Source organism: Lactuca sativa, chromosome 1 (assembly GCF_002870075.4).
Source record: "Lactuca sativa cultivar Salinas chromosome 1, Lsat_Salinas_v11, whole genome shotgun sequence".
Taxonomy (NCBI): domain Eukaryota; kingdom Viridiplantae; phylum Streptophyta; class Magnoliopsida; order Asterales; family Asteraceae; genus Lactuca; species Lactuca sativa.
Genome location: NC_056623.2, coordinates 234115813 through 234131782, shown reverse-complemented (window position 1 = coordinate 234131782; position 15970 = coordinate 234115813). Strand labels below are relative to the sequence as shown.

The 15970-nt window shown below is 39.4% G+C and overlaps 1 protein-coding gene across 1 annotated transcript; it reads right to left on the bottom strand.

Annotated features, from left to right (window-relative positions):
* Positions 1 to 12971: 12971 nt before the first annotated feature.
* Positions 12972 to 13400, bottom strand: LOC111891957 (uncharacterized). Its single transcript, XM_023888023.1, has one exon. It carries the CDS (start codon positions 13398 to 13400, stop codon positions 12972 to 12974), a length of 429 nt encoding a protein of 142 aa, XP_023743791.1.
* Positions 13401 to 15970: the final 2570 nt, after the last annotated feature.

Here is a 15970-nt window from a genome sequence, read left to right as displayed (position 1 = left end):
GTTTAGGATTTTTTTAATTAAGTATTGTCATCGCGGGTCAGAATATATATACAACTCTAATATATTATTGTGGGTGAGGTTTGTACTATTATTAATTTTTTGTTTTGTACTCCAAGACTACCAAGCACAGACGAGGGCCATACAAGAAGCATCACAGGGCCGTATCATTTGAGGAATTAGGTTGTTCTGAAAATTAGCAACCCAACCTGCCCTTCAAACCAATTTCCCTGTAGAGTAATTAATTGAGAAGTAGTGTAATTAATATTAATAATATTTTTATTAGGAGCTTGTTGATAAAGTTGTATTCCTCTTTCGAGGACACGAGTTATCTATAGCCAATTTAGCTCTGATACCAATTTGTCACACCCCCAGGCGAGGCGGTGGAACATGCTGGGTTGTGCGACTAAGTTCATGGATTATATGTAAACTAAATATATAGCAGAAGTACAACAATAAACAAAATAGCATTTGTATTCCATCTTTAAGTTTGAGTAAGAGGTTCGTATAAATAATAGTGATAATGAATTCCCTTAATAGGTAGGAAGACATAACAAAAGCTAGTAAACTATATTCCCTTAAATCAATATTATTCTTCCTTTGAATACTTGAGTTAATGATTTCCGGAGAATACATGAAATTTTGAGGGTCAACATAAAGTTGGTGAGGGTTACAGGCTTTCTACCGACAACAGTAATGATACCTTTATAAGCGTTCAAAAAAAGTATTTTCTTTACATGTAAACCATATTTCAATAAGTAATTTCATGCTTTAAAACAGTTTTGTATCAAGTTTATGAGTTGTAATGAGAGAGAGAGAGAGAGAGAGAGCATGAGATTTGAGTTAATGTTTATAGTGAGTTCCATAACCGAGCTATGTGACAGAATGTACCCTACTACAACACTTCATTGGACTTCAAAGTAACGAATGTAGACACTTATCACCCGCTTCGATTGATCGGTCGATGTACTAGCAAGCAACCGCAGGTGGGGACGTCAACACTATATAGATCTATACCCAAGTATCCTGCTCTAAAGATTAACGGTTATGGTAGTGTGGGTATGCTAAGTTTCTAGACTTTAGCTAATGAATAATGTCTCACTATAAAGCCCTTAACTAAGGTATAAAGAGCTCTCAACCCTAACTTAAAAGTAGATAAGTTCTAGGCATAATGAATCGTTTAGAGTTCATAAACTACAAGTATAATGGGTATGCATATATAGTTTAAGGCACTAGCTTTTATAAACTAAGTATGTTTCTTGTATAAAATTTGTACATATGCATGTATAGTTCAAATCATTAGGAATACTACAATGTTTTATAACATGCATTTTATGACATACTACGCCACATAAAAATAATAGGGTTTTGTAGTAAAAAAAGAATATGTTATTTTCGAAAGTTGTATTATTTTAACAACGTAACGTATGAGAATGTTGAAGTTTAAAACTAGTTTAGGTGTTCGCAACATATAAAAGTTAAACCAATAATTTATAAATTAGTTATAGTTTTTTTGTGTAAAAAATACTTATATGTATTTTTGTATTATCTTGGACTTCTGATGGAGCCAGACATAGGGGGATCATTTCACTGGTGCTACACCAGGGATTAGGTCAATTTAGGATTCAACCTATATAACTAGAGATACTCCAGAAGGACCCTTTGGAGGTACATCCGGGTAGTCGCACACTAGCGATATGTCTGTTGTTTCCTTACCCTTGTCTTGAATATCCACCACGTGGGCTAAGAAAAGGAAAAATCTCTTCTGCAAACACTTTCTCAACTTCATGCAAAAGATGATTATTAATTTCTTTCATGATTTATCTTCGTATATCATGAGGTATTTGTTGTTGGGTAAAGGTAGTCGAATGGATTTTTCATATTATTAAACCTCCGTTTGATGTGGTAATGACCAATCCATTTTGATGATCATAACGAACTTCCAATTGTCATGGCAATTGGTCGATGTTAAAGACGTGGTTGTTCAGGGTGATAAGGCAACTTGTGAGTATTTATAAAATGTTTTCTAATTGGGTTGATTGCTATTAATTCCATTCTGTAAGTTTCATTAAGTTTGCAGAATTTATGTTTTAGTGTGTTTCTAAAACTATGGTCAATAAAGCTTACATCGTTATCAATATCAAATCATATGTAAACATGAATATTGTTGATATAAAACGTACCATTAACCACAACTAGGTCCTGGCGAGAATCTCCTGTATCAATCACTATGTTCTTCCTTTGCCACCCTGATTCTTCAGCTTAGGGCAATCCTTCTTGAAGTGTCCTGGTAGGTTGCAATTGAAGCAGTTAAGCATTTTTGCTGTAGTGGTTAAGGTTATTTTGCAGAAATTAGTGGTGTCACTTCTGAAGTTACAGTTATAGTTGGTCATGCAATTCCCAACATGATGAAAATTGCACTTGGTACAATAGGGTCAAGTCCCAGTGTAGGACTTGGATGAAATGGGAGTGTTTGAGTCATAGACAGTCATAGGTTCTGATTTGGGCTTGAGGAGTTTGAAGTTCCATTTCGACTCCTCATGGTACTTCCATTTCATACCCTCCATCTGGTTCTGCTCCATTTGTTGGGTTGTGGTACTCGGAAGGAAATATTGTTTAGTCAAGTGATAAGCTAATTGTTTAGCACGATTAAAGGTAGTGGGTCTGAATGCAACAACCAAACCAAGGGAGTTAGCCCCCAAATGTACTTTTCAATCTTTTTGTATTTTGTGTTTACTATACCCGGACAAAGGTTAACGAGGTAGTTAAATTGTGTCACACCCCAAAACCAAGAACGACGGAAACGTTCTGGGGTGGAGGACATCAGGTATAGTATCACAACATAGAATAATAGTAAACAATCAAACAATATCATCCATTGCATTAATAATATCATTTTAATACAAGTGTGTTATGTGGTTTATAAGACACAAAATATGAATAAAAATAAAAGATGAGCCTTGTATGTCCTCCATCTTCTCAAAAGCTGGCCTCGGTACCTATCTACTGATGACCTGAGAATACAAGTTATTTTGAAAGATTTTATCAGCATTAAAGCTGGTGAGTTCATAAGTATTTAGTGTCATAATTTGTATGAAAATGTTTGTAAGTGTAAGAATGTAAGAGTACGTAAAATGTTTGTAAGTGTTTGAATGTAAGAGTACGTGGGTTTGTAGTAATTGTTTGTATCTCCTAGAAGATCCTATATTTTCCATTAAAAGCAGCCTTCTACCAAGGCATCAAGTGTACTGTATGTATGTTCATTGTAGAAATGAGTATCTTTCCCAAATGTGACTATTATTAGTAAAATATAGTTTTAACATTACTCTTTATTATGAGGAGATCACAAGGTAGATGTAAATGGAAAATAATGAAGTACTGTAGTATTATGATATTATAACTACAATTGTACTAACTACCTTAAAACAATTGTTAATTAAGGTAAAATGTGATGTAATTGTAACCATACTTACTTGACCTAGTGAAACACGGCGCTCGAAGACGTCGAGATTTTATGACATTCATCACCCGAAGACCTGCAGGTCCCACTCTAGCTAGCAGCAAGGTGCAGGACGGTCAGTCCAGTATAGATCTATACACGAATTCACGCTCTCCCTTCAGGAGACTCTGGATACAAGACGAGCCATGACAGAGATGCCATGCCCCGAAGTAGTGCCTCACATTTATGTTATAGTATGTATGTAGTGTATGTATTAGTGTAGTGTATGTCTCCCCTGATTCTCATCATAGTAAGTTCTGTAGTATAGTATACAGTGTGTATGAATAATATGTACTAGTGTATGTTCTCTCTATCTAGTGAGTAGTATGTTCTCTCTGACACTCATTATAGTATGTTTAGTTGTATAGTGTAGTGTATGTATTGTTTACAGTATGTATTGACTCATGTATGAACTGACTCTTTGTATGTTTCATTGTACTAGAAATAGTAAGTAGTATACCTCTAAACTATACCTATTATAGTTTACTAGTAATGTTGTCTGTATATATGAGTGTAATGAAATAGGATAACAAGCTTTTATATCTATACACGTAGACATGATATATAACTAAGGATCAAAAGAAACTCGGACAAACAATAGGGTACTCTAAGTCCACAACCCAATAAGGAACAGGAAGTAGATTGTATTCTCAGTCCTAAGTCCTTCAAACCTTACTTATATAACTATACGTGTAGTGGACATGATTTGACAATATAAGAGTTTAAAGAATTGAAAGTAAAGATTTGGAAACTGAAACTAAGTTTTATAACGAGTTTAACATGTAAAAGGTTTTGATCATCGTTTTCAAGTAGTTTTGTTGGCAAAACAGTTTAAAGTATAGCAAATCCATTTGTGGGATAGTTATTAATCACATGTGATTGATATAATAACTAGTATGATTCAACTTGTATCCCCCCATAAAAGTATTTAAAAACATTTAAAAGGTTGATTAAGGGGTATGAACTCACCTATAGTATGTGGATAGTATGGAAGTGTTGGACAAGGTGCTAGGTGTCAAGTGAAGACTTAAACACACACAATGATCCTAATAACATATAAAGACATATGTAAACATCTAATTAGTGATTATAACACTAATTAAGTAAGTATAAACACCCGAAAGTGTGGAATACACTTTGGTTTAAGTGTTAGAAATCCATTGGGTTGCGTCAAAGGAGTGTAAGGCATTGCATTGGAGTTTACGGCCCAAGGAACACACCTTATGGAGTTTACAGCTTAGGGTTTGCGGCCCTAGTGGGTTTAAGGCCGTAAACCCATGGCCAACTCAATAAACTTGAATTTTAAGGCGTCTAGTTTAATGGTGATAGGTTCTAGTCCAAGTTCTAAGCATTCGAAAGGAAATTAGGGCAACATTGCACCCTTATATGGAGTTTACGGCCCTGGGAGATCCCTTGGCCGTAAACTCTCTTCCAACTCGGATTTCTTGATGTTTCTAAGGTCTATGCAAGTTCATTCAAGCACACAACAAGCTAGGATAAGAGTACTTCCAATATAGAAGCTTCTTTGGGTGTTTAAGGTCCAAGAAGACCAGTGTGTGTTCTTGGTGTTTTGAAGAACACTTGAAGATTTATGAAAAAGTGAAGAATTCATGGATAAAATGATGTATAGCAACTAGATGAAGGATAATTACAAGAAATCAAGTGAAGAAACACTTACGTTTTTAGAAGATTGGAAGATAGAGGTTATGGTACTTGAGAGAGAAGGTGGGAGTTCTTGAAGTTAGAAGGTGAGAAATGAAGGAATGAAGTGAAAACTCACGCTTTAAGCATGAGTTTACGACCATAAGGGAGTTTATGGCCCAAACTCCAAAAGTTTGGTTGTGAACTCCTTATTAAGGTGTTAAGTGTGTGTTTGTTACTCCAAGACCCTAGAAGGTACTTCCTTTTTTCATTCGTTTGAAGAATTATTAATAAAACACCCAAAACGGACTTAAACCAGCTAAAAATTAGCAGAAATGTATTTGACTTTTATTTGGAGTGCTTGACTGTAGGGTTTGTATGAATGGAAATTTCGGGTTGTCACATGATCCCCGTTAGAGGGAATTTCGTCCCGAAAGTAGAGTTTAAGCAAATAAAGTAGTTACAAATAACTAAGCGAATAGATGAGGATATTTCAGTTTCATTGGATCATCGCGCTCCTAAGTGAATTATGGTCCTCGCTTGGCGTTCCAGTGAACCTTCACTATCGGGATACGACTTTGCTTCGTCTGTTTGACCTCACAGTCGATGATCCCTACAAGTTCTTCCTCGAAGTTGAGGCTGTCGTTGATCTCCATCTCGTTGAGTGGGATTACAAGAGTCTTGTCGGACAGACACTTTTTCATGTTCGAGACGTGGAATGTAGAATGTACGTTACTGAGCTCGCGGGGTAGGTTGAGTTTGTAAGCTACAGGGCCGATTCTTGCAAGAATCTCGAAAGGCCCTATGTATCTTGGATTGAGCTTCCCATGCTTTCCGAGGCGTATCAAACCCTTCTAGGGTGAGACTTTCAAAAGAACATGGTCTCCCACCTGGAATTCTAAAGTCTCCTTCGTTTGTCTGCGTAGCTTTTCTGTCGGTCTCTAGAGGCTTGCAATCGTTCACGAATCTGAACGATCTTCTCTGTCATTTCCCGAATGATTTCCTGACACGTGAGAGTGCTGTTAGGAACTCGTCCTTTAGATAACTGGGTGTCACCCACCTCAGCCCAGCACAGAGGGGATCTGCAACCCGAATCATATCATTTCACAAGACATGTATCGTATCTGAAACCCGAATCGTAAAAACATAATAAGGTCAGAGTACAAATCCCAAAATAACTCATAGTGCGGAAAACAAAGAGTGTGTGTATGATGTGCCGTTACCGCCCAGCTCCTTCCCCTTTGCTGAAGAGGTACCTGAAACCAAAACTGTAAACTGTAAGCATGAAGCTTAGTGAGTTCCCCCATCGTACCACATATCATGCAATCACATAGCATACATACTGTCGGGAAATTCTGAGGTGCCCAACCTACCCGGTACGGCCATTCTGGGGTGCAGACCTACCCATGCGGCCATTCTGGGGTGCCGTCCTACCCATGTCAAGCCATTATGGGGTGCTGACCTACCCGTCGGTCCTAACAACCGACCCTCGGGGACTATTCCACCCCCTACTACTACTATCACATATATCATAACATAAACATACTATCACACATATTTGGGGTGTCCGAACTACCCTTCGGTCCTAACAACCGAACTTGGGAATATTCCCCTCCTACTACCGCTATCACATATAACATATCATGCTAGCATATGAACATATCAGCACATATTATCAGACATATCTGGGGTGTCTGACCTACCCTTCGATCCTAACAACCGAACTCTACTACTATCATATATAACATATCATGGTAGCATATAACATATCAGGTAGTAGCAAACCTAGATGATATCATAAAGACAATCATATAATCATACAACTCCTACTGGTGGGCCGTTATTGTGGCCGTAGACCCACCGCTACTGGAAGGTAACTCACCTTGTATTACCTGCTGATCTATGCGGGAATCCTCTGACTGCTGTCGCTGCTGCTCCGGAAATCCTCCGACTATAATTCCCACAAAACACTTAGTCAAACACTGCTAACTGTTCTTAGGGTAAAATGACCATTTTACCCTTGACCAAGTCAAAGTTAAAGTCAACTTCTAGTTGACCTGACTCACCGAGTTGGCTCGCCAACTCACCGAATCCCTATCCTTCCATTTGTCCTTATACTCGTCTCTACTCGTCGACTTAGGCGATGACTCGACGAGTTTTCCTTCTAAATGAACATCGACTGAATCCTCATCCAACTTGCCGAGTTGTATGAACAACTCGTCAAGTGCATCTTCAACTGGTACACAGGTCCTGTCCTTGACTCGTCGAGTTTTATGAACAACTCGTCGAGTTCATCTTCATCGTTAAGAAGTTTGCCTTGGACTCGCTGAGTTTGCTCATGCACTCGCCGACTCCTATGAACTTTCAGAACAATGGACTAATCCAGAAGATTAGGTCACTCCCCGGGACTCCCTAGAACCGTTCCACACTCAACTGGGTCCTTTTGACCCTCAACTGATATGGGACAAAAACCTTGGACTCGCCGAGTCCAAGAATGGACTCGTCGGGTTTGTCACATCCACTCACTAAATCTTCGATTTCTGACATACAACCCTTGATCAAAAGATAGATCTATGCTTCTACAATCGATCTAGCACGTAAAGTTACAAACTTTACGTGCATGCATGGGTCTCAAAAGGTCCTAAAATAATCTCTTATAATGCATGGGGCCTTCTTTGAGTGCAAATGCCACTCCTTTCTGCCTTGTAACCCCTATAAGGACCTAGATCTGAAACATCAACTCCTAACCATACCTGCAATCATGGTTGGTGACCAAAATGGCTTAGAAAAGCCCTAAAACTCCACAAAATGGGATCTATCAAAAGGACAAACATTTTATAGACTTTATACCTTCTGAAGACTGCAAATGATGCTCAAAATCGGATCCTTCTAGCCTCCTCTTGATCCCTCAAGCTTTTCTTTCCTTCCTTGGGTCACAAAAACACCAAAGGCACACCAAAAGTCTTATATTGCATCAATAACGGCTAGGGTTTGCTATGGGGGTCTTCTGGGAGCAAATGGGACGAAGGAGGCCAAGTTAAGGTGTTTAAATAGGATGCAAACCCTCGGGTTAGGGTTTTTGTCCAGACATGGCCTACTCGCCGAGTCCGGGACCCGACTCGTCGAGTCCACAACTTAAACCCTGCATCTCATTGTAACATACACGTTTTGAAATCGTGTTTTAAGTAAATAATCTTATGAAATATTATGTGAATTTAAATTTTGAGTTCTAACAGATAGTTTTTACTACAAATGAAGTAAAAAACTATGTTTAGAATCTAAATGAAAGTCGTAGTATTCGTTAAACCGAGAAATTCGATAAAAAGAACTCCAAAATCTGACTTCGTATGAGCAAGTTATGATTTTTCGAAGTTTCAGCTTAGCAGAAGACAGCTAAAAACTCGAATTTTGGATCGAGTGATTTTTACCCAATACAACCTAAATGATAATTGAAGGTCTCGTCATTAGTAGTACAACGGTAAAAAGTCTGACGAAAACGGACGTCGGATGAAGAAGTTATGAATTTTTAACGGATCTTCCTATCCCGGTCTGTTAAAAATAATAATCTTAAATTTACATTCAAAATTAGCCAATGAAGTCTAAACAAAAGTTGTAGATCATAATTTTAGCTACACGTGTATATAAAGAACATCAAAAATGGAGCTCGTATGAGAAAGTTATGGATTTTAGAAGAATTGGGTGCAATTTCCGAGAATTTTCGCATGGATAAGCTTCACCCGGAGATGCCACCTCGCATGAACAGTAGCCGTCTCGCCTGATCCGACACGTGCAACCTTCCGATTGGATCGAGCCTCGGACTAGTGACCATCGACGCGCCTTTTGGCGTCTGAGGCGACGTCTGAGACGTCTCCTAAAACGCCTCACATAGACGCGTGTCCTTCGCTACTGCTGCCACCGAGATGCTCGCTGGTGACTCGCCTTCTTTGGCCGACTTCGGATTCACCCCTATAAAAGGGAGGCTGCGAACCAGCCTGGGTATTTTTAAGAATTTGGGATCTTTGGCCCCTTTTTCAATATTTTCACTATTTTAAATTGCCCTGAAGCCCCGGTAACATTTTTTAACCCCCGAAATACGCCACGAAGTGCTCGAGAAGCCCGAAAATTTTATCTTTTCGGTTTCGAAGCTCTACCTTCGCGGAGCCCGGTTTTCAATAAAACTCCCAGTTTTCAATGACGAAAGTCATATTTAGAGCCGAACTACTGCCCAAATTAATATTTTAGACCCCGGTTATTTCACGGTGAGTTTAATATATAGGAACAATTGTATGTTATGTGTTATATGTGCTATGTGCTTTTTAGTGTTATTTTTCTGAGTCATTTTCCCGGGTTATTTTTATTTGCTATTTTTAATAGCAAAGAATACCTTTGACCATGTGATCAGTGAAAGGAATTAGATTCACGTTGGTACCGGTATGTAGCCTCTGGCCATGTAGAACATGTCTCCGTAAGAGAATGATTTATATTCTATGGTATTGACAGAAGGTTAGACAGGGCTACAAGCCTGAAATCTACCAAAATGTTAATCCGAAGTTGTATATCTTCTATGCCGTTTGGGCCAAAGCTTTATTGATGTATATCAAGTATGGAAATTGTTATGTCTCATTGATTGTATAACTTTCAATCAAATCAATGATTGATTTGGAATGTTTGTCACATGATTCACATATGCCCTTGTTGTTCCTTGTTCCTCGTTGCTTCTGCCATATTAAAGTATATATATGGCATAATGTTATATTGTATCTATTATTGAACTCTCTAAGTGTCACCGTTTACCCTCTCAATGTTTAACAAAATTGCAGGAGATAAGCATCCAGTATAGTTATATACTGGTAGAAGATTTTTGAATAGTTTGAAACTATTGTATCGATCGAAGGTTACGAATAGTTTGAAACTATTGTATTTTGAATTCCCATATGTATAAAACTATAGAATCCTGGGAAGTAATGTAATATATATAACACTTTAAAATAGTCGGTTTGTATCCAGTAGTTTGTAACCTCTTTATCAATGTAAAATATTGTTTTTATGAATATGCAACTAGTATGTTTTGGGGTAACTATATTGTTAAGTATGAAAGTTTCGGTCTTTCATAAATACAAAAGTTTGGGTCTTTCAACCATGGTATCAGAGCAGTAGTTTGAGTGAACTAAATTCCACGAATTGGTATTTAGACTTAAACTATTGGAAGTTCAATATATGAACTTAATCAATGCAAGTATATGGATACTGATGAGTTATTTATAAACTCGTTGATCGATTAGATCTTCGTAACAGGTAAGTGATGAACGTAAAAACAATAAACAAAACACAAGTATGAATCAAAATGTGTCGAATGATTAGATTACTCGATCCTCAGTAGAGCTCGACTAAGAACTTTCACTATAGAGGATTCTAGGGTTACAAAATAAGAACGATGAGTATGTTGAACAAATACTTCTCTAATCGTTACTGATCATACTATTCTAGGATGCATTCAAGCATCTATTTATATTAAACCCTACAAAACTCACGGATGGATAGGCCCATACCGGAGATATATATTAGACTAGCTAACGAGCCCAATAGACGCAACACAATATCAGACCTAACAATCTCCCCCTTTGCGTCAATTTGGAGCGAGACTATTGTTTCTTCTTGCTTGGTCCTGCAGCGGGAACCTTCTTTGTTGTATCAAACAGACGTGAGATAAGTGCAAGGATAGTCTGTCTGAACCGAATGTACCATTGAATCATATCATCAAAGTACTTTATATCATCCGCTGTGTTCTGCTTGCATCGATGGATGATCCCTAAGACGTGCTCCAAACATGCAGTGGTGTAGAGATGTATATCAACCAAAGCAAAGAGACATTTCTGGCCTTTATTTCGGGTGAACATCACATAGTTTCTCTTCGGGTCAATTTTCCCCATCTGCATCATAGGAGATATGGTAGGCTTTTTCTTGAAAACGCTCGCTACCTCCTGATCCATCAGAGCAACTTCCATGATATAGCATACAAGCATCCTCTTAAAGTGGTCGATGATCGGACCATATTCTGCTTCGTTTGTAAGAAGGATGTTGTGCAAGATAATCCAGTCATGGGGATTAAGGTTGGGAAGATCTGCAAGTGAGATTGCATGTTCGGTCTTGGCGAATCCCCGTAGTACCTTGAACCGAACGTTGGTGAAGTTGCCTTCCCTGTACGGCTTTAGGACCCGAACATTGACGATTTTCTGAGCACTCCAAGTTTGGTATTGGGGTTGAGTTGCCCTCAGATAAAATTCGACTAAGTCCCGATCAACCTTTGGACGAGGATGAGGGAACTCAGCAATGTTGGAAAAGGCATGAAAAATAAACGCCTTTCGGGTCAGTGGCATGTCGAACTGAGAGTCGACAGTGTTAGAACGATCTAAAGAGATCACAGGTTCTAGCCACAAGATACTGGGTGTTTCAATGGCTTCTTTAATCAGCTTCTCAAGAGTCCAAGGAGGAAAAAGAGTTTTCCTGCTCTCGAGAAGGTCGTGGGCTTCTTTCTGTTTCCTTTCGGCTTCTTCAGCTTCTCTAGCCACACGAGCACTGATGTCAGCCTCTTTATCTCGACCTTGATGTTTCAGAAGGTCGACAATTGTCTCCTTATCATCTTCATCGCACTCCTCAGCAATCTTCTTGCCCTTGTCTTTTACACCGGAACCGGAGGCTTGGCCTACTGGAGGAGGTTCGGTTGTGTGTGTTGCTGATGAAGTAGGAGGCGGTTGAGACATATTTTCTTTTTCTCCCCCTTGTTTCGGAATGGACATGAAATCAAGGAGCCCTTCAATTTTGCTCAGTAGAGAGAGGGCGGGAGCAAGCTTCTCTGCAAGGTCACGCCTCACAGAATAATTGAGTATTGGGTCATGTGCTTCAAGGATGTTTGAGATAGTTGAGTGGACATCCGAAACACACGATTTAACCACTTCTCTTTCAGATCGAAGAGACGCAATCTCCTGTTGAGAGTTGGAGAGTTGAATACTCTTGACCTTCAAAGCGGTAGTCTTCCTTGCGAGAGCATCCATTAGAGAGTTCTCGGTAGCTAAGTCTTCTTGAAGCTTGGAAAGACGCTCCTCAATGGTTGTTTTGAAAGCTGAGTTGTCGACAGAAATTGTTTGACGAAGTGAAGTGAACGACTTCAGCTCGGAGGCGACTGATGTAGCTAGCTGGTTGATAATTGGTTCCAGTGTAGTCTTGGTGGCTTCAGCACTTTCCTGTAAAGATTGCAACAAGGAAGAAGCATCAGTAAATAGTTTATCGACTTTTTCGGTCGCTGCTTGACAAGCTTTGGTTGAGGCGTCAATGGCTGCAGTGGCGGAATCAAGGGAAACTTGATGAGCTTTGGAAAAAGCATCAACAATTTTCTGAATGGAAGCTTCAGATATGGATGACTGAGATGTAGAAGATGAGGCAATGAGCGAATCAATTTTATTATGGAGCTCCTTGAGATGCCTCTTTGTGACAGGAGCATCGTCATCATCGTCACTCTGAACTTGAAACGAACTGTAATAGACCGAATCGAAGGTCATGTCCTCCCCGCCAAGGAATGGTTCTTCACCCTCTGATGCATGAGCAGGAGAAGATGGTGGTGTTGAAGCTGGAGGCTCGATAGTAGTAGTAGGTTCGGGTTGGGTGGTGTGTTCGGTTGTTGGTGTGGGTTCGGGTGCTGAGGTGGATTTGGGTGCGTCAGTATGAACCGCCGTATCAAATACGTTGGTTCTTACTTCTGCAGTGGTGGTGGTGGTTGCTTCGGTAAATATGGGAGGTGGTACTGGGATGGAAGTGGATGGTATTTCAGTGGTGGAAGTTATGGGGGAATAGAAATAGGAATAGTGGCAGGTGGAGAGGAGATTGGAGAAGGGGGAGAGTGAACTTCAGGGGTAGGAGATCGTGGTGGAGTGTTACCATGAGGAGAGCCTTCAGAAGCAGAACTCTCTCCCTCAGATTCGCTTGAGGATGAGACGATGATTAGCTTCCGCCTCGGTTGGGTTTTTCTCCTCTTCATCGGTGGGGATTGGACAGTCTTGGTAGTTTTTCTTTTCTTGGGAGATGGGCCTTTCACTCCCTTTGCTACCTGTTTTTCTTTGCCCTTGTCGGCCTTCTTTCCCCTTGAGGCAGGCTTGTCAGCCTCATGGATAGACTTGAGCATCTCAGGAGTGAGCTCTCTCGGGCCAGAGTGTTTGAACTCCTTGTACGTTCTTATAATTCGGCTGTCAGCGGGAACATCACCATACATTGTTTCCGGGATTGAACCGTTAAACGAAAATTTAGAAGCATCCGAAACAATAATCTTCGTGGTATGGAAAGTACCAATCGAAGACATTGGAGCACCAACAACAATGGGGATGTGGTACTTGTCCATCACCCATTAAGTGACAAGTGTCCAGAACCGGGCATATGAAATCTCTGAATGTCGAGAAGTGGAAGAAAGACTTTGAATGAGTTGTTACCAGAGGACCGACCTGTAGTCCATATTGATTCCATTGTAGACCCCGTACAAAATCGAGAGAAAAAGACAACTTGCCCCATCAGATCCAGCACTTCTTTCAGACAGCCCCTTGAAAAGCACTGTAAACATACCATTCCAATGAGGTGGCAGACACGATTTCTTGAACTTCGTGACCGTCGTAAGCACCTCAGTATACCCCATGTTGTAGAACATGTTGAAAAGATGACCCATCAGAATGGTTTCAGGGTTAACCCTCGACGAATCAGGTCCAAACCCTAACAATGTGCAGAATCGCTGCTTTGAAATCGACGCCTTATGCTCGAAGACATCGAAGAAAATCCGGTCGACAACCTTGTCGTAGTGAGCTGTGGCAAAAATCTGTGAAAGGAACTCCATAGGAACTGCTTCGACTTTGGTAAGAGCAGGAGCAATTGGCTAGAACTTCAGGCATTCGATTATCAGGAACATGAAAGAGTCGTACGCATGGGGAGTAAGATCAATGATCAAACTCTGTTGGGGACGAATGCGCAAGATATGGGAAGTAGCATGAACTGATGAAGAATCCACCATTGTTGTGAAGAGGTTGGGAGAAAAGATGAACAGTAGAATTCTTGAAGGTTTCTTGCTCTCTGAAATTTGGGGGCAGTAAAGAGGTAAACAATGGTTTACGTTACCTTTTATACTGTGGGTAGAGGAGAGAGAAGAATCATTCCCAAATCTCCGAAGGAAATACGAAGGGATTTCCGGCGTTAATTGATGCGTGACAGCTAGTATGACCGTTGATTACGCATGAGAGAGAGTGTCAGGCCCGATTCACACGCCTGCCCATCAGGCGCCGTTTGGATATGAAATGGTTCCAATTCCCACGCTTGGCCTTCTAGCGCCGATTGAAATCAAATCGATTGGACTCCCGCCTGAGTCAGCACCTTATCGTCTTATCCTTTAAAGCAAAAAAGCCCACGTGGATCAATATTAACCACAACCTTTTAATTATTTTGCGTCCCATTAAAATGAATCCTTGTAACTGATGAGACCAGAATGTTGGAAAATCAAGAAGATTTTCGTGCGTAGTGTGTAAAAGAAAAAGAAATAAAGCAACACATATGAGGGATTTTGTGATGTTAATAAAGACACAAAACAATGGATCCCGGACACGAATCTCTTCCTTCAAAGTCAAGAGAGACTTTAAAGTGTTTGTGTGGTTTCCCGTTGAATAACGATCAGACACTTGTTAAGAAGTGTTAAAAGGCTTCTTTTAATTAGGCTTATTTGGGTGGCTTTCGCTTCAATTCAGAATTCCTGATCTTGATATAAGACAGAAAGCGAACGAAGTACTTGTGAGACCAGTGTAGTCTGTTGAACAAGTAGGTTTGAAATTATTTAAGTGGCAAGATAAGATTGTGTATATAAAATCTCATAAAAAAATAAAACTGGATTCCAAGGGAAGAAATGTTATTGCATTTAACAATTTCATAGGAATCAAAAAAAGAAAATTAGAGATTTCAGTCCGTTAATTCATTAGTGAAAGCTAGAGCAAAATAATTGTTCACCGTCAATTCGTATTGGGTATTGAATTGTGGGTTTCACTTAGCACGTAGTGGCACGAAGCTAAGATCATAAACACAGAAGTTTTGTAACCATAAACCTCAGTGGTAAGTTCTGAGAGTCTCAAGGGTTACGTTTGTGAAGCGAATTAGATGGAGAAAAGTAGTGTAGATGGTGTAAAGAAATCAAAGTACCTCTGCTTTTAAATAAGGAACCAAGTAGAAAACTCTTATCTCCATGTGAGAAGAGAGTTAGGTAGCTCATGATTAGAATAAATATGAAGGCCTAATTGGGAAGACAAGGTTTGTATATACCAAGTCAGTAAGGCTATTATTCAGAATCAGGTGAGGCTTTGGACACATACAGCAGCATGCTTCTAGGGACACTTAACTAGTGAAATGATTTTCCCACAAAGAGACACACAAGCAAAACAGAAAAAAATAAGAACCGAAATGATAAAAAAAATAAAAAAATAAAAAGTAAAAATATTTATGGAGTTTTTGAATTCACGAAAAGAAAATAATAAATAAATAATATTTTTGAAATTTTGGATTTAAAGGAAACTAATAAATTAAATTAAAAAAATTGGAACCGAACCCAAGCGTTCAGTCTATTTCGGTTAAAAAAAAAATTTGGAACCGAACCCGAGCGTTCGGTCTATTTCGGTTGTTAAAAAAAAATAAGTTTGAAAAAGAAATGAACTTTGAAAATAAGAGCGATGAGATATGAGAAAAGGATACAAAAAGTTTACAACCAAAGAAACTACCTTTGAGCAATAAGCAATTTTCAGATGACACAACCGAACCCGAGCA